Below are 19,612 nucleotides of genomic sequence, written 5' to 3'. Positions count from 1 at the left end.
ACTTTGTAACCGACTTCAGCAACATTGGAACAGAAAGGAAAAAACAGAAAGGTGACAACCAGTCTAACTGTATGAAGAGAATTATTTGGGAGCTTCCATTAATAATAGAAAAGTCACATCTAATCATTCAAAAAGACTAGTCTGTGAATAAGTATAAGTACTGTATATAACCATTAATTTGGCCTTGCCAAACATCAATAGAAAGGCTGAAATTAATACCTTGATAAAATATTTAGTGTGCTTACAGAAGATGATCTTCACTATAAGAAATTTCCCATGAAGATTACAATTCTGTTGAGATTTCTGTTAGGAAGAGGAATGAACCAACTGCCAATCTATCTTTCATTTGTGGCAGTTTCTTGATTTTTCAAAGATAAATGCTTCTCAATATAACTTTTTTTCCTTTTATTTAATCATATCCAATTCGTTCTTGCAGACTGCCTGGAGAAGTCCTTGCAGTTTTCTTGGCAAGGTTTTTCTGGGGTCGTTTGCCATTGCCTCCTTCTTAGGGCTGAAGAAAATGACTGGCCCAAGGTCACCCAGCTGGCTAAAGCAGGAGTAAATAGAACTCATGGTCTCCTGATTTCTAGCCTGATGCCTTAACCATTACATCAAAGTGTCTTTCAGTATAATATACACATATTAAACAATACAGATCTAACTACAAACACAGATCCGATCAAAAGTCAAATTTGCAAATTCATAGCTTAAAACATGTTTCAAGTAAAAATCAAAAGCAATGCATTTATAGCATTCATAACATAATTTTAATTATGTTAGAATCAAAGCCAATGCTTCCCAGGAGTGAATTCTTCTGAAAGCTTTTAGAGGTAAAGGACAGATCTGCTATAAACCTAATACCTCACAACAAATCACCACAGATGTTAAAAAGCATCATCCAGAGTTACAGAAATATTTCAGGTTATTTTCAGAGCTATGATAGATACATGCTGGCTTGTAAGAAACATGTCCATGAGGCCTTGCAGTGTGCAACATTACATATCTGATCTGATTGGGTGAATTGGCATTTGGAACATCAGTGTTTTTGCATGATTCCTGTTACATAACAGGGGCAATGTCAGTTTTCTCAACATGAATTAGATACACATTTTGAGCAAAGTACCTCATCTTAATTTCCTGCCTCCCCCTCCTTTTTTACGTCCTTCCTTTATTTCCTGGGTGTTATTATCTCATCCTTTTAACAGCTGGTTATAACACCTAAATAATCTCCCACAAATTGAATTAACAATTGTTTTTGTTCTAAGGCCTCTATAATTATTCATGTCAGGCAGCTTTGTTTGCTGTGGAAACGGTAAATGAGCCTGGACTAGTCTTGGCTTCTGCTATCTTCTTTTGCTATTTCCCCTCATTGCAAGAAAGCTGAATTCCTTCCTTCTTTCCTTCCCTTTTTTAATTCAGTTTATACCCTGCCTTTCTCTTTATTTCAATATTTCAAAAGCTTAAAATACAAGCATATAAAACATAATGGATTTATTCCACTTAAAAACCAACATTAAAAAAAGTTCTTATAATTAATGTATAAGAAATATTTTCTCGTTACTGAGAAAGTGAGAGCTAAATGTATACCCTTAGGGCACATATCATTGCTGGGTGCTACACAGAAGGCAGCCTTTCCTTATATACTCCTCATATTCAAGTTTCCGACAACGGGACATCTTTGAATTAAGAAGACCTTTCCTGCTCATCCAAGGAACCAAACAGTTTCGTAGCAAGACAGGTGAATCTTAAGCTGTTTGGTGTTTAGATCAACACCAACTTTTAAAACTGTGGCTAAAAGGCAACTGATAGTAAGCACAGAGCTGTCAAAATAGACTTTAATGGTTCCTACTTTTGTTCCTGCATTTGACAAGCAATTACAATTTCTGGATACTTTTCAAGCACAATCATACATAAGGCGCACTGCAGCAGTTGGGATGGACTGTAACCAAGTGTGGAAAACCGTTGTTAAATCTTTCCTAACCGTTGTTTAGAAAAGACGGCAGTTGGGGCAGAGGTGGGTTTCAGCAGGTTCTGACCAGTTCTGGAGAACCGGTGGTGGAGATTTTGAGTAGTTCGAAGAACAGGTAGTAAAATTCTGACTGGCCCCGCCCCCATCTATTCTCTGCCTCCCAAATCCCAGCTAATTGGGAGAAAATGGAGATTTTACAGTATCCTTCCCCTGCCATGCCCACCAAGCCACACCTACCAAGCCACACCCACAGAACTGGTAGTAAACATTTTTGAAACCCACCACTGAGTTGGGGCACTAACCATAGTGGTGCAAATGTGTTCTTCATCACATCCACCATCTTCAAGTTTACTGACAGTTAAAAGTTAAAAAGCATATCCAATTTTCTTTCTCAAAGAATGCAACCCCATTCAGAACAGACTGCACATCAGTCTTACAGTTCAGCTTTTTCCTTATCAACAGTACCACTACCTTGTTGGGATTGTATTTACTTTTGCTAGGAATTGAGAGCCATAAATGATTGTAATTATTAACTTTTTCTTAGAGTCATAGAATGGAAGGATTGGAAAGGAACATGGAGATTATTTAGTTCAACTTTATGCCCATTGCAGGAATCCCTTATCAAATACCTCCATCCCACCAATTCCTGAGCAAGTTGCAATGTTGTTAAATGGTTCTTACCATTAGAACATTTTTCTTGATGTACAATCTCTGTCATTCAGCTTATTGTTGAGTTTAAGCTTCAAGAGTACTGATCACTTACTTGAGGTTTGAGTTAGGTGTCATCAACACACTGATGGCATCTCTCTCCAAAGCCCCTAATAATCTCCTCTAGCAGTTTGAGCATATGTTTCAGCTTTGACAATAAGACAGAATCCTGAGGATCATCATAAAATAATGAATGTCAGCCCTATAAAGTAGACCAGACTAAGAAACAAATTCACATAGATTTTAAATTACTTTCATTGGAAAATCAATTGTGAAACTCAGAAAGCTCTTGTTTTGTTTTCTTTTCATCCCTGGAGTCCAGATACATCTGGATAAAATTGATTTTCTAGGTCCAGAGGGCAAAGATATTGCCCTCTTCCAAGTTTAAGTAAACCCAGACAATCACCCAGGTATATGTCTTTGTTTTCTGCATTAAACACAAAAACTGTTACACTCTAGGATGAAATTGCTATAAGCAACTCAGATAAAAACCTGATTTTAACTACTGAAAAATTAGACTCCAGGGATGGAAAAAAAATGAAACGAAAGCCTTCCGAGTTTCACAAGAAAGCCATTGCTTGTTTGAAAGAATGAGAATCTAAGCCATGTAAGGCTACATATCACACTGGCTTTTTCCTTAGTTGTTCTAATGGGATTTGGGGATGGGGAACCCTCTATGTTAATAGAAGAGAAGAAATACTCAGTTACAACAGTTACTTCAGAGATTAGCTGATTTGTTCTGAATTAAAATCTCAAAATTCAATGTTGTAGATAATAAACTGTCTTCTTAAACTGCTCTTTGATTTAAACACTGCTGGTCTGCACAATTAAAATATATTTGCAGGTGCAATCTTCCTATTGTTTAAATACCATTTCTCATTCTCAGTATCAACTAAGCCTTCTTAGGTTGCCTGAAAACTGCAGAAAATAATATAGAGATGGCATCACAACTGTGTATTACACAGCTCCTCCCAACATTTTGCCACCTCAGTATTCAGACTTTATTACTGTTATGGGATGAGTATGGCTGAGGAACCAGATATAGATCACAAACATCCCCTTGTGACTCCCATTCTCCTCCTCACCCCAGGTGGTTTGGGGTAATAGGCTGTGAAAAGACATGAGGAAAAGCTGCAGCCTAGACAATGATCAAAGTATCTCACCCCAAAGAAGGAATGGAGGCATGGAGGCATTTCAGAAGAGACCATCCCTAGTTCTCTGGAAAGTAAAGGCACGGGAACATAAGAAGTGCTTTCAGACTTATAACTTTACAATAAGGATATTTTCATTTTCATGCTTCTTGTCTGGAGTATCTCAAAGGGTTGACAGTAGGATTTCTCTCTCTCTCTCTCTCTCTCACACACACACACACACACACACACACACAGAGAGAGAGAGAGAGAGAGAGAGAGAGAGAGAGAGAGATCTTGGCTCAAACCACTTATGAAATGTAATGCCTGTAATGCAACACAGCCTGTTGTGGTTCTCAAACTGATAGGCATTGTGCTACCTGTTGTACAGAGTGCAGGTCCTATAGATATCACCACAGTAAGGAATGTCAAGTAATGTAAAATGAGAGGAATCCCAAAGATACTTGCCCCCCCCAAAAAAAGTCTGATTCATCTTTGGATTTAGTTAGTTTCCATTCTACCACCAGCCAATGTGTGCCAAACTCATGATATGGCTTATTCTGATAGAAAAACTTGATTTTAAGCCAAAACAATTTGGTGTTTGATATTTTACACCTTTCAGGAAGGCAGCAAAGCAGCGTTCCCCAACTTAGCACAGTCCATGTATATTGGACAATAACTTCTTTAATATCCAGGCAATACGTAGGCTACAATTTACTACCCAGAAAACTAGGAGGATCTGAACTGGGGAAGTCTACAAGGGACCTTAGAAGAGTAACTCATCAGGCTACACTTTACAATCAGCTGGTGTCAAGAGTACAGATACTCCTCAACTTAAACAGCTGAGCCCAACATTTCCATCACATTGCATCACACTCATGCTAGAAGCATTGAGGCACTTCCAGGTTGAAATGATTAGCCAGTGACAGCACCATTGCCTGGGGACGCCCAGTTGGGGGCTTCTTTCATGTCCCTGGCAGGAACTGGAGTGAAGAATGGGAGCTCACCCATAGCTGCACTAGGGTCTCAAATATGGGTTTGCTGCTTGTCAACCCAACGTCCTAACCACAGGAGTCACCATGCTCCTCAACATTTCTACTGCTAAGCAAGACACTTCACTGCAGCTGTTAAGTGAATCATGCATTTGATAAGGGAATCTGGGTTCCCCCATTGATTTTGCTTGTCAGAAGCCAACTGGTAAGGTCACAAATGGTGATCACAGGACCCTGGGACAGTGCAACTATCATAAATATATGCCAGTTACCAAGTGCCTGTTGATCATGTGACAATTAGAGTGCTGCAACAGTCATAAGTCACTTTTTTCAGTGCCGTTGTAACCTCGAGAGGTCACTAAATGAATGGTTGTAAGTCAAAGACTACCCGTAAGTAAAGCTTTCCAAGAATCTATAGTAGTGGTGTCAAACTCAAGACCCACAGGCCAGATCCAGCCCATGGGATGCTTAAATCTGGCCCATGGGGCCTGCCTGAAAAGAGCAAAGGACCGACTTGTGGGGCCTCTGGCAGCCAAAAAGGGGCATGGGGGGTATATGGCAGGGTACCATACACACAGCAGGGTAATACAGAAGGCATCCTTCCCATCTCCCCCTCCAGCTAGCCTGCGGAGGAGAACTATAATGCTGATCTGGTCCTTGAAGAAATCCAGTTTTACACCCCTGATCTATACTATAATAATGAATTTCAGGGAATGGCACTATATTTGTCCATGGACAAATATAGTGCCATTCCCTGAAATTCATTATTATAGTATAGATCAGGGGTGAAACCACATAGGTTTAATCCAGGGGTTCAGTGCATCTTGCTATTATCTATCTTGCACTGTGTAGATCACCTCTGATACGCTTTCAAAAAGCAACTTTAAAAACAGCAGCTTCCAATTCTTAATCCTGGATTTAAATCCTAATGGCTGCCTAGAGAGAATGCAAAGCTCTCTGCCTCTTCCCCAGCCTGCTTTTAGTGGCATCAGCAGCTTTTCCAGTAGCTGAACAGGGCACAGGAAGGGCAATACCTCTCTAGGTTCATTTGTGAATATTTTTCCACCAGGGAACCTAGAAGAACCACTGTGAAACAAATGGTTTAAATACCTCATTGGGTATAAGGAAAACTATTTTCCAAAGAAAAAGATTATTCTGATTTTTAAAGACATTTTCTCTATGTATACATCATAATCCATGGGAGCCACTAAATTCTATCCTCCATTCTCAGCACAAATTATCAAACGAGAAAGGCCCTTTATGAAATTCATCACTCCTCACCCTGACCCTCTTCAATTTTAGACAAACACATGCCCCTGCAAATAGTTTTCTAAAAATAGTAGCCAAGGAGCCATCTTCTTAGACAAAGGAGTTAGGCGCTTCAAACCACCCTGCAATTCATTGACAACAAATAGACACTCAATAGTACATGGCAACCGATGATGGTTTTCTTTGTATAGTGCATGCGTTTTTAGCCATGTTTGCTCATTCATGCGATTAAATTTTAAATGTAATAGTTCAAGTTTTTTTAATAGTCACATTTAGAAATGTTATAATTGAAAGCCTTTTACAAAAAAAGCATATATTATGACAGTATTCTTCTTATCCCATTGTGCTTAAGCTATCAAAGGCTCCTAACGCTTGCTAGTGATGGGGTGGTTAGTGGCACAACTGTATTTATACATTATTTTAATGTGCATCAAGGGTTTTTTTTACCACTTAGAATGTGATGATTCTCAAAGGAAAGAAAAAAAGCATATTTGGATACTTTCTATAGAAAGTATAGAAAAGTATAGAAAAACCCTCAAGAATCCTGAAGTCTTGAATGCCCCTGACAATATTTTTTAAAGTTCTCACATAATTGGTAAATGTGTTATTTAAAATCATCAGCAGTTTAATTTATGGGACAAAATCTTGACAATGTAATGGTCTCCTAATATACTATTGCAAGTACAAAAGATGGTGACTGTATTTTGAAGTTGTTATCAGAAAGCTCAATTCTTATGGTCCAGCAAGAAAACCGTATACAGGTAGTCCTCAACTTACAACAGTTCATTTAGTGACCATTCAAAGTTACAATGGCACTGAAAAAAGTGACACATGACCATTTTTCACACTTATGACCATAGCAGCATTCCTATAGTCATGTGATTTACTTTTGGATGCTTGACAACTGATTCGTATTTAGGATAGTTGTAGTGTCTTGGGGTCATGTGACCATCTTTAGTGACCTTCTGACAAATAAAGTCAAAGGGGAATCCAGGTTCACATAACAACTGTGTTACTAATTTAACAACTGCAGTGATTCGCTTAACAAATGTGACAAATTCACTTAACAAATTCCTCAGTTAGCAACATAAATTCTCATCTTAATTGTGGTCGTAAGTTGAGGACTACCTGTAAGTTGAGGACTACCTGAGGACTATCTGTACCATTTCAGAATGGACAATCCCAATGAAAGAAACATTTGTAAACCAGTGTTGAACTGCGGAGTCCTTGGTGCTCTCTGATCTAAAGTCATTTGCTTGCAGATATTTCATGATTCAATTAAGGAATATTATCAGTGCTAGTGGATGTGGAATTTGCTCCCTGTTTATGAACAGTAGCTTGCTTGCCAGTGTTGGTGGGGGCATGGTTTTCTTCTTGATGGTTCCTTGATTAGGATATTGTTTTCTGCTTGATTGTTTCTCTAGTGTTAATTCCTGCTTATCTGCCTGGTGGCTGCTGGAGAGGATGTGTTCTGGTCTTTTTATTTCCTTCTTAGCTTTTTGTTTGTTTGTTTGTTTCTTTTGAATAGCGTATAAATGTGGTTTATCTCAATTTGTCTACTGATGGCTGATTTGTCTGAATGCCAATCATCCAATAATTTCCTAGCATTTTTTGGCTTTAGCTTGATCTACGATGCTTGCAGTTTCACGGCTGAAACTATGGTTGAGTCTGTACAAGTGTTGTGAGATTAAGCAGTTTTCATCATGTCTTCTGGCTGTATGACTTTCCACTGTATGCTGTACATGACTTCTGTTTCTTTTCTCTTCTTAGTTACTGCATCTTTCAGTTTACTTAAGATGTTTTGGTGGGTTTTAGTAGATTTGCATGCTACAGTGATGCCATGTGATTGTAATAGCCTATTATTTTTTTCCCCGGAAGTTTTTTCCCGAAGGCCATCACTCTGCTAAACAAATAAGTCCCTCAACACTGTCAAACTATTTACTAAATCTGCACTACTATTAATCTTCTCATCGTTCCCATCACCAATCTCTTTCCACTTATGACTGTATGACTGTAACTTTGTTGCTAGCAATCCTTATGATTTATATTGATATATTGACCATCAATTGTGTTGTAAATGTTGTACCTTGATGAACGTATCTTTTCTTTTATGTGCACTGAGAGCATATGCACCAAGACAAATTTCTTGTGTGTCCAATCACACTTGGCCAATAAAAAAAATATCTATTCTATTCTATTCTATTCTATTCTATTCTATTCTATTCTATTCGTAATTTCTGAGATATTTTTGAAGTATGGCATTCAAAAGATGAATGTGTATGGATTGAGTGGTCACACATTATTTTAATGATTTACACTTTGTTGAAAGATGTTTTACAGGTGGTCTAATTCCTTTTATAGGGACGTGGTGGCTCAGGGGCTAGGACATTGAGCTGGTCAATTGAAAGGTCGGCAGCTCAACGGTTCGAATCCCTAGTGCTTTCATGTAACAGGGTGAGCTCCTGTTACTTGTCCCAGCTTCTGCCAATCTAGCAATTTCGAAAGCACGTAAAAATGCAAATAGAAAAAATAGGGACCACCTTGGTGGGAAGGTAACAGCGTTCTGTGCGCCTTTGGCGTTGAGTCATGCCGGCCTCATGATCACGGAGACGTCTTCGGACAGCGCTAGCTCTTCGGCTTTGAAAGGGAGATGAGCACCGCCCCCTAGAGTCAGCAACGACTAGCACGTATGTGCAAGGGGAACCTTTACCTTTAATTCCTTTTTCTAGTATTCCAGATTACTTTACTGTCCAAATAATGTTTTTAAATAGCACCTCTTGTAGAAAGTTGGGTTTTTAACTTTGGTAATGGAGTTCTTGGTTAGGGTGGGTTACGTTTTGATAGGCTTGAGTTTCTAAATTGCATTGTTTCCTCTGAGGATATCCAGGAAAGATATTGCTTGTGAATTGTGTTCTGTTCTGTTTCCCTTCCCCCAATACTCCCAGCAAAGAGTCCGTCAGAGGCCTTCCTTTTTTTTCCTTTTATTTACATAGATACATGTCCTGGCCACGTCTACCCACGGGCCTGCCAAGTTTCTGGAGATAACGAGGAAATTATAGATAAGGCCAGAATTACTCATGAATATATTCTTCCCTCCATGAATTAGCTCGCGCCAAATTCATTGCTTTGTCCAAGACAAAAAACCAGGAAGTCCCGCCTCCTATTTATAGTCTCTGCAGATGTCACTGCATGACAATTATGACTTGGCTTTGTCCCAACTCTTCCGCTGCTGCGCGCGATCAAGCCTTCGTAATCTTGCGTCCCTCCAAAACTGTTCTTGGGGCGTTGCCAAATCAGAAGAAGGCCCGGGAGAATCAGGCCTTGCCGGCCCCTCCCTTTGAGTGGGTGCCAGGGAGGGAGAGGGCTCAAGAGAAGCAGGGCTTGCCAGGTCTTCTCCCTCATTTTCTGAATCATCCGAGTCCAGGAGTCTGGGTCCAGGAACCTGGGTCACAACACTATCCCTCACCGCAGGGCCCTTCCCCCGGGGCTGACGATCGGGATGCGGTCGGGCTGGGTTCTGCTCATGGAAGGCCTGCACCAGGTCAGGGGCATGAACGCCGGAGGCACCTACCCAGGAGAAATCAGTCCCGTATCCCTTCCACGCGATCAAATATTGGAAACGACCCTTTAGCCAGCGAGAGTCTCTTACGCTGTGGACTTCGTATTCCTCCGACCCGTCCTCGGCGACAGTGACGGGTGCTGTTGGGCACCGAAGGGGACTCGGTGTGGCCTCAGGAACCAGAAGGGACCGGTGAAAACGGGTGGATCGGCATGGATCGTGGCAGGGTCAGTCGGTAGGCTACCGGGTTGATGACTGCCTCGACAGGGAACGGGCCGATGAATCGGTGGTCCAACTTCTTTACCGGCCGGTCGGACGGGAGGTGTTTGGTGGAGAGCCACACCCGGTCTCCAACTGCCAGCGGGGGTGTTGCCCGTCGGGAGCGGTCAGCGGACCGTTTGTAGTCCTCCTTTGCCCGATTCAGCTGCTGACGTACCAACTGTTGGACCGCATGCAATTCCGTCAGGAAGGTCTGCGTTTCGGGAACAGGAGAGTCCGGTGGTGCCAGAGGGAAGAGCCGCGGATGGTACCCCACATTGGCAAAGAACGGGGTCATCTGAGTAGAGGTGTGCTGAGAGTTGTTAAAAGCAAACTCCGCCAGAGACAGGTAGTCGGCCCAGTTGTCCTGTTGCTGGTTGATGAAGCAACGGAGATACTGTTCCAGTATACCGATGACCTTCTCTGTACCCCCGTCGGTCTCCGGATGGTGCGATGACGACAGACATACCTGCACCTCCAACGCGCCATCAGGCTCTTCCAGAAGCGGGCTGTGAACTGAACTCCAGCGGTCCGAAACCACCCTGTCCGGTAGACCATGGAGGCGGAAGATGTGCTGCAGAAAGAGGCGGGCGTTTTGCGGCTGTGGGCAGTCAGCGGCATGGGATGAAGTGTGCCATCTTGGTGAGCATGTCCACCACCACCAGCACCGTGGTGAACCCAGAGGACGGCGGCAGGTCTGTCAGGAAATCCATAGAGATCGCCCCAGGGTCTGTCGGGTGTCGGCAAGGGCTGGAGGAGCCGGGAGGGGCCCCGTGGCGGTCTTGGCTTGCCGGCACGGTACGCAGGATGTCACGTAGGCATGTATATCATGCCGCACTGGGCCACCAAAAGGTCCGTGTCACCAGGTGGAGGGTCTTGAAGAACCCAAAATGTCCTGCTGCAGGGTTGTCGTGGCACTGGGTCATGACGAGGGCTCGGAGTGGTCCTGTGGGCACATATAATCGCCCGAAACTTGAGTAAGTCCTCCTCCAAGGTCCAAGGAGGCGTGGGGCCCACCTCCGCTCTCCTTTGCTGCGACCAGGCGTCCTGGCGCTGCGCCTCGCACCTGGGCCCGCAAGTCCACTGGCTCCCGTGCTGCGGCCAAGGCTTCTGCCGGCAGCACTGTCCGTGGAGGAAGGGGTCCTTGGCGCAGAGGTACTCTGGCTTGCGGGACAGGGCATCCGCCCTCCGGTTGTGACCGCTGGGAATGTAGGTCACGCGGAAGTTGAACCGGGCAAAACAACGACCACGGATCTGCCGCTGGTTCAACTTCCGAGCTGTGGTGAGGTGCTCGAGATTCCGATGGTCCGCTCGACCTCCACCTGATGTCGGGCCCCTCCAGATGGTGTCGCCAAGCCTCGAATGCAGCCTTGATAGCCAGCAACTCTTTTCCCAGATAGTGTAGTTGCGCTCGGAAGGGTTGAGTTTCCGGGAGTAGTAAGCGCGGGAAAAAGTGTGCCACCATTCGCCGGAGCCTGTAGCAGCACCGCTCCCAGAGCCACATTGGACGCGTCCGTTTCCACCACAAAAGGCCGGAGCGGGTCGGGATGCCTCAGGACGGGTTCCGTGACGAAGGCTTTCTTGAGGGCTGTGAATGCTTCTTGCTGCGGGGACCCCACCGAATGCAACCTTCTTCCTGAGGAGCTGGGTAAGTGGAGCTGTCAGTGTGGCGAAGCCGGGATGAAGGTCCGGTAGTAGTTGGCGGCCCAGTAGGCGCTGAACATCCTTCACCCGACGAGGGCTTCCCAGCTACACAAAGCTTCTACTTTACATGGGTCCATGGCTATGCCCTCGGGCGAGATGATATGCCCGAGGAATTCTATGGAAGTCCGGAAGAAGACGATTTCTCCAGCTTCGCATTGAGTTGTTGCTCCATAGCGTTGCAGAACCAGACTGGCGTGTCGAAGGTGGCTTTCCTGGACCGGGAGTAAATCAGGATGTCGTCAGGTAGATAACCACGAACCGATCCAACATGTCTCGGAACACGTCGTTCATGAAGTGCTGAAAACGGCGGAGCATTGGTCAACCCAAATGGCATGACAGTGTATTCGTAGTGTCCGTATCGGTGCGAATGCCGTCTTCCATTCGTCTCCTTCTCGTATCCGCACCAGGTTGTAGGCCCCGGAGATCGAGCTTGGTGAAGATCGTGGCCTCCGCAACCTTTCCAGTAGCTCCGGGATGAGCGGCAGGGGTAGCGATTCCGCACCGTAATGGCGTTTAGCCGGCGGTAATCACAGCATAGGCGCAAGTCCCTGTCTTCTTCTTCACAAAGAGGACCGGGGCCGAGAGGGACTTTGAAGGCGGATGAACCCTCGGGCCAGGTTTTTGTCCAGGAAGTCCCTGAGGCGGCCAACTCGGGCTCCGACATGGAATACAGGCGTCCCACAGGCAGTGGTGCGTTGGGCAGAAGGTCCACGGGCAATCGTGGGGCCGATGCGGGGTAGTCGGTCCGCCTCCTTCTCGCTGAACACGTCGGCGAAGTCCGTCAGCTCAGGAGGCAAGGTGATGGCAGCGGTGGGGCGTTCTGGCGGCACAGGTGTGGCGGATGTGATCGACGCACTGCAGACTCGGGAAAGAGATGGCGTTCGCGACCAGGCCACCTGAGGATCGTGGGTCCGGCCAGGCCAACCAAGGACCAAGGAAAATGAAGGTCCGCCGTGACATAAAACTGGATCGCCTCCTCATGGTCCCCAATAGCCAGGCGCAAAGGCTGGGTGGCGAATTTAATGGGGCGGACACCAGTTCTCGCCCATCAATTGTCTCTACCGCATCGGAGGGTCCACGGAACCACGGGACCGCAAACTGGGTCACAAAGGCCTGGTCCATAAAGTTTGTTGTGGCCCTGAGTCCACCAGCGCATGCGCCTGGAGCCCGTCCGACTGGTTCCCCAACCATATCCGTGTGTCCAGAATCAGATGCCGAGGGGCCCAGAGTCTACTTCCATAGCGTCCAGTGGGGCTTAGTACGTGCCCGACCTAGGGTTTCCCAGTCGGGCCTGCTCCGTTCGATTGGTCACGCTGTGATTCGGGACCGGCGTGCGTGCCCCACCGCTTTCTGGGGCAAGAAGCGGCGAAGTGGCGGGCTCCCCACAGTACAGGCACAATCCCCTTGGCGCCTCGGTTCCGCTCCTGGGCTGTTAGGCGAGGTCTGGCGCTCCCAACTCCATGGGCTCTTCCGCAGCGGTTACAAAACGTGGGCGACCCTGGGTGCTGGTGGTGCAGGAAGTGGGGTGCAGATGTCGACGGAGGGTCCCGGGGTGCGACGGGACGGTCGCCCGTTGCAGACGGGCATCGAGGCGGAGACAAAGGGCACCAAGTTGTCGAGGGTCCGCGCGCCCACGCGGGCCAGCTCGTCTTGCAATTCCTCTGAGAGTCCCTCCTGAACGCGTCCACCAGCGCTGCATCATTCCAGTCAGAGTCCTGGCACAAAAGACGAAATTCGCGATGTACTCCTGCAGGGGCGTTTCCCTTGACGGAGTTCCTTAAGGCGCCTGGTTGCCGTCAGCATTCGAACGGGTCCTCATACATGGTGCGAGGTGCTGCCAAAACGCTGTTGGTCCGCCAGCAGGGGCTGTCCTGGAGCAAGAGGGCGTGGCCCATCGAGCAGCCGAGCCGGAAAGAAGGTTAATCACGAAGGCCACCTTAGCCCGGTCGTCTGGGAAATCCTCTGGCCTCATAGCCATGTAGAGCTGGCACTGTCCCAAGAAGGTCGGGAACATCTCAGGCTGCCCAGAAAACTTATCCGCACGGTTATCGGGCACTTGCGGCGAGGAGGAGGTGGGAGGGGGGGGGGCTGCAGGCACATTCCTGGCAGCAAGTTGGCCTGCCAAGTGAGCCACTTGCTGCTGGAGCTGTTGATTAGCCGCGTGTAGCTGCTCTAACTGCTGCTGTACCTGCTGCTGATCCATCTTTGGTGGAAGATGTTTTAGTCGGGTCTTGGACAAAATGTTCTGTTTCCTTCCCCAATACTCCCAGCAAAGAGTCCGTCAGAGGCCTTCCTTTTTTCCTTTTATTTACATAGATACATGTCCTGGCCACGTCTACCCACGGGCCTGCCAAGTTTCTGGAGATAACGAGGAAATTATAGATAAGGCCAGAATTACTCACGAATATATTCTTCCCTCCATGAATTAGCTCGCGCCAAATTCATTGCTTTGTCCAAGACAAAAAACCAGGAAGTCCCGCCTCCTATTTATAGTCTCTGCAGATGTCACTGCATGACAATTATGACTTGGCTTTGTCCCAACTCTTCCGCTGCTCGGCTCGCCGCTCAAGCCTTCGTAATCTTGCGTCCCTCCAAAACTGTTCTTGGGGCGTTGCCAAATCAGAAGAAGGCCCGGGAGAATCAGGCCTTGCCGGCCCCTCCCTTTGAGTGGGTGCCAGGGAGGGAGAGGGCTCAAGAGAAGCAGGGCTTGCCAGGTCTTCTCCCTCATTTTCTGAATCATCCGAGTCCAGGAGTCTGGGTCCAGGAACCTGGGTCACAACATGTTCCTTTGAAGATATTGTTGATTGTCTCATGTATCTTCTCTAGTTGTCCCTTTTTTATTATGACAAAGTTATCATTTATATACTGGATCCATACTTTTGGCCTTAAGAATGAGAGTATTATAGTTTCTAGACCAGGTGTCAGCAACCTGCAGCTCTGGAGCTGCATGTGGCTTTCATCCCTCTGCTGTGGCTCCCTGTCACTCAAAATATGTATCACAACCACCAATGTGTGATACCTGCCGGCACACAATTTATTGAGCTTTTCAACCCCCGGGAGGCCAGCCATGGATAAATCCAAGAAAAGAAAAGTTTCAGAAGAAAACAAAAGGTTTAATTCAACTACATATGCTAGTTTTTTGGCCTATCAAGAAATAGTCAGGCACGGGAAGGGTTTTGTGGCTCCCAGTGTTTTCTTTTCAGTGGGAAACAGGTCCAAATGGCTCTTTGAGTGTTTAAGGTTGCAGAACCCTGTTCTAGACACTATATTATAGTCTCTGCTATGAGTTCTGAGAATGGCAATCCCATGGGTATTCCTCTGATTTTGTGGCATATTTGTCAATCAAACTGGAAGTACATAGTGTGGCAGAGGTTGATAAGTTCCATGATACTGAATATTTTGATCTTAGTGTTATTTGATTAGGTTGGGTGTATTGGATATGCTGCCATGGATCTTTTGCTAGTTTTCAATCTTCAAATGTAAGTGACATTGAACTAAACCACAATTTCATCTTCTATTTTTAAGTCTCTGATTTTCTGGAGGCACTGTAATGGAGAGCTAATAGAATATTTGTTTCCCTCTGAGTTATCTAAGCTTTTCCATATGCTCTATGTTGTATGCTGGGGTCTCTGGTAATGATACAATTGGATGAAGAAGTATGTCAGGCTTGTATATTTTTGAATGTCCACAAAAGCACTGGGGGATGGGAACATTTCTTATCATTTGCCAATATTCTTCTTTTGTGATTTGACCTTTCAGGGTTAGTTATGGGTTCTCTTGATCAGGTTGTCTAGTTTCTGTACTGGGTTGGCATTTATTAGGATGTAGGACTTTTTATTCTTCAGTCATTCTTTGGCTTTTTGAATGTATTATGTTCTGTCCATGACAGCTGTAGTTTGGGCTTTGTCTGCTGAGAGCAAGGTGGTGGTTTGTTTCGCTTTTAGGTTTTTGAGGGTTGCTTTGAGTTGGTTCTTATTCTATGTTGTTCTTGTCTGTGGTATGATTTTCCACCTTATATTTTGTTGGGTCTTGGCAAGCTCTGTGGTTTTAAAAGTTGCTTCTTCTAAGGCTGCAAAGAATTCTAATTGATTAGCATTGCCTATATTGTATTTCATTTCTTTTCTATTTTTCAGCTTGTTTTAGAGATTTAGTCTTGATGGTAGTCAGCATTTTTATGTGTTCTGAGGTCATGGTTTGGTCCAGTTGTTTCTTGAAATTATCTATGATGCGCTGGTATTTGTTTAGTCTGAGAATGAGAATCCTAGTCTAAGTTCAGAAACAGATATATACAACATTTAAAACTACAGCATCAAAAGCTATATATTAAAAACAGGAAGAGTTGGTTATACATATTAATGATAATAGTATCTTATCTACAAGATGAAACACTACTTTATGTAATTATATGTTACATAAATATGTAGCTGTTTCAAAATTATATTTCTTCAATGGGTTAATTTTTTTCAGATGCTCAATATAAAATTACTGTAGTAGTTTTCATCTATTTGTTCCTATACCCATGAGCAACTTTTGCACATATTTTATTTTGTTAAGTCTGATTGGAATGCAATAAAATATGGGCCAAACTCTCTTAATGTTTCCACTTAACATAATTTATTGAAGTCATTTAAATCAAAACTTTAAAAGCTGGCTCACTACCTTCATATCATAATAAGCCAGTAGCATTTTGCTTTTATTCACCCAATTGTCAGGGGAAGGAAATAATTTCAATACTGAAACTCAGAAAATGCAATTCAAAAGCTTACATATTTGGTTACTTTCTCTTTTCTTTATTTTTGTAACTATAACTTTATCAAAAACTTATTTTTTACCAATTTTGATATACAATTAACAAAGAGTTGCTAATCAAACCTGTTACAGAAGACTTCTTTGATAAATCCTAACAGTTTGAGATGCTAGGAGATGCATAAAATCCAAGTTGACATAATCATTCTAGTTATACTTATTCAGTTATCTGCGGCATAATATTCTATTGGTAATAGAGTATTCCTATTCATGCTTGAATGTTATAGCATGTTACAGAACACTTAAGCTGGCTTTGCACAATGTATTACACAATGGTTTTTATAAGTATGATTTGAATCAACCACAATTAGTTGCATTCATACAGCTGCCAAAAGTAAATAAATAATGTAGGTCTTAACAAGATATGTGAAGACTCCAGGAACCCATTGCAGACACTTTAGTTGTATTGTTGGTCTTATGGATTAAATGAATCTATAAAAATAGATGCCACAATACTTTTAGCAGCCCTTAAAGATATCGATCATTTAAATTGTTTTACACAGAACACATCATACCTTTGTCACAGAGTATTAAATTTAATTGGTCTCCAACTGACCACGATAAATTAGCCCTGATGCTAGCTACATATCCCTAAAGAAAAGTTTCAGAAGAAAACAAAGAGTTGCTAATCAAACCTGTTACAGAAGACTTCTTTGATAAATCCTAACAGTTTGAGATGCTAGGAGATGCATAAAATCCAAGTTGACATAATCATTCTAGTTATACTTATTCAGTTATCTATGCATAATATTCTATTGGTAATAGAGTATTCCTATTCATGCTTGAATGTTATAGCATGTTACAGAACACTTAAGCTGGCTTTGCACAATGTATTACACAATGGTTTTTATAAGTATGATTTGAATCAACCACAATTAGTTGCATTCATACAGCTGCCAAAAGTAAATAAATAATGTAGGTCTTAACAAGATATGTGAAGACTCCAGGAACCCATTGCAGACACTTTAGTTGTATTGTTGGTCTTATGGATTAAATGAATCTATAAAAATAGATGCCACAATACTTTTAGCAGCCCTTAAAGATATCGATCATTTAAATTGTTTTACACAGAACACATCATACCTTTGTCACAGAGTATTAAATTTAATTGGTCTCCAACTGACCACGATAAATTAGCCCTGATGCTAGCTACATATCCCTAAAGAAAAGTTTGATTCCCTATGAAGTCACTAGTATTTTCAGCTTGTTTTAGAGATTTAGTCTTGATGGTAGTCAGCATTTTTATGTGTTCTGAGGTCATGGTTTGGTCCAGTTGTTTCTTGAAATTATCTATGATGCGCTGGTATTTGTTTAGTCTGAGAATGAGAATCCTAGTCTAAGTTCAGAAACAGATATAGCTTGCACAGATCTGCCTGTTTATATTTCTGTTGTATTTAATAATTAGTTTTATTTGTCAGAAGCCTGAGAAAGAAAACCGGACCACCTCCAATTAAACAAATTACATAATGGCAAAGTATACTATTAGAATCCAACTAATTAGGATTATTTCAGTAAACCATGGTTAAAAAAACATGATCTAATACAATATGTGTCCCAGATCGTATCTTTACTAGGGATGGTTAATCATTACTCATGAGGAAAGGGCCTTGAGTCTTCCTCCTTCTCTTTCTCCAGGTTCATACTTAGGACAAAAGCACATGACCTTTACTAAGATCTTTTTTTCACATATTTAGGAATTTTGTAAAACTATTGTCAAATTTATAATCTGATGCGAACATTCCTATATATAAATGTAGTCCCATTCCTGTGTAATACTACTATTATATAGCAATATACATTTTTACATGTCAAATGGCTACCTTTTAAAGAGCAAGAAGCTTTGCAGAGACAGTAAAGGTGGTTCCTCTCTCCAGAGGCAACAGCAGTTTGTGGAAAAGGCAAACGTGCGACAATAATGAGACCATAACAATGACACAGTGAAGTAAAGCATCTCTGAGGAGGACCCAGTAGAGCTTCCCAAAGACAGGTGAATACAGTACAGAAGATCAGCGGCTTACCTGGATCTTCACAGCAATGAGCACAGAGCTAAGCTCCTTGTCTAGTTCCCGCAGCACCGTCAGCTTTTTCAGGCGAAGGCTGCACAGCCTGTAAGACAGAGAGAATGGGATACATTCAGGCACCACCATCCCAGGGCCCCTGCTGCATGATACAAGAGGCTCCGGAGGTAGCCTGGGATATTGCTGACCACGTTGGGGCCGGAGTTGCTCCTCTAACTCAGGAACTCCTGAATTCATGCAGCAGAGAGAAAGCGGATCAGAAAAAGAGGAAAGGAGGAAAATTAATAGAGCTAAAGCAGGATTAAGAAGATTATGCTATGACAGGAAGTTGCAAAGCACACAGAGAAGAAATCCCTGCCCAAAAGGAAACCGGTGCCAGCTCTGTACAGAGACACTACAATGATTAGGGGAATTTCCTTATAATTATTGCAGTATCGAGCCCTTAATGTAACCCAAAGGATTTTTTTTTCTTTGCTTATTTTTTATTTGGATAGTAAACAACACACAAGTAAGTATAAGTTGCGCAACAGCAGATACAGTAAATACATGAGATTGAGTTAAATCTCTGTACATCAAATCATCCTATTCAGTGAATCCTATTACTTCCCATTTGGTCCCCCCAGCGTTGTTTCTGAATCACTTCACTAGCATTGAGTACAGCCTGGTGTTTAAACAACCGTTACTCATCATTCAACCAGGAGTTCTAAGGAGAGGGAGGGGGAGGGAGGCACACAAACCCCTCTTTTTCAGTCTGTCTGTTTTATGGGACATTAACAGGGGTTGGAAGACGCCTTTTTACTATTAATATTAAGTGTTCTCAAAGGCTAGAATCTTACATTCCACATGTCATGAAGATGAGGACTTCCCCTCCTTAGCGGGTAGCAGGAGAACACATCCAATTCTCTTAAGCCGTCTAGTAAAAAAAAATTCTGGTAACTATTTTTTGTAGTTTTTATTAACAAAGCAGTTCCTTGTGGCCCAATTTCCTCCTGATACATCCACACTGCATGAAGTCAGGAATGAGACATTACAGAGATTGTCAATATTTTTCTGAGGTTCCAACCCTCACCCAGTCAAATACCAGGAGGCATTCAGCAAATTCAGTTGGTTACAATAGATATTTCCAAGGAATTCCTTCAGCATCATTGTTTTGGGAACAAAAATGGAGCACCTTTTTCATCTAAAAACACCATTTTACT

At 43.4% G+C, this 19,612-nt stretch overlaps 1 protein-coding gene across 1 annotated transcript in view; it reads right to left on the bottom strand.

Moving 5' to 3' along the window:
• LOC131189192 (phosphofurin acidic cluster sorting protein 2-like) overlaps positions 1-19,612 on the bottom strand; it is a 183,196-nt gene that overhangs the window by 48,901 nt on the left and 114,683 nt on the right. The window contains exon 2 of the mRNA XM_058165165.1: positions 18,414-18,501. Within this exon, the coding sequence (XP_058021148.1) occupies positions 18,414-18,501 (88 nt within the window). The remainder of the gene's footprint in view (positions 1-18,413; positions 18,502-19,612) is intronic.

This window comes from Ahaetulla prasina, chromosome 1 (assembly GCF_028640845.1).
Source record: "Ahaetulla prasina isolate Xishuangbanna chromosome 1, ASM2864084v1, whole genome shotgun sequence".
NCBI lineage: Eukaryota > Metazoa > Chordata > Lepidosauria > Squamata > Colubridae > Ahaetulla > Ahaetulla prasina.
This window is presented reverse-complemented; position numbering and strand designations above follow the sequence as displayed.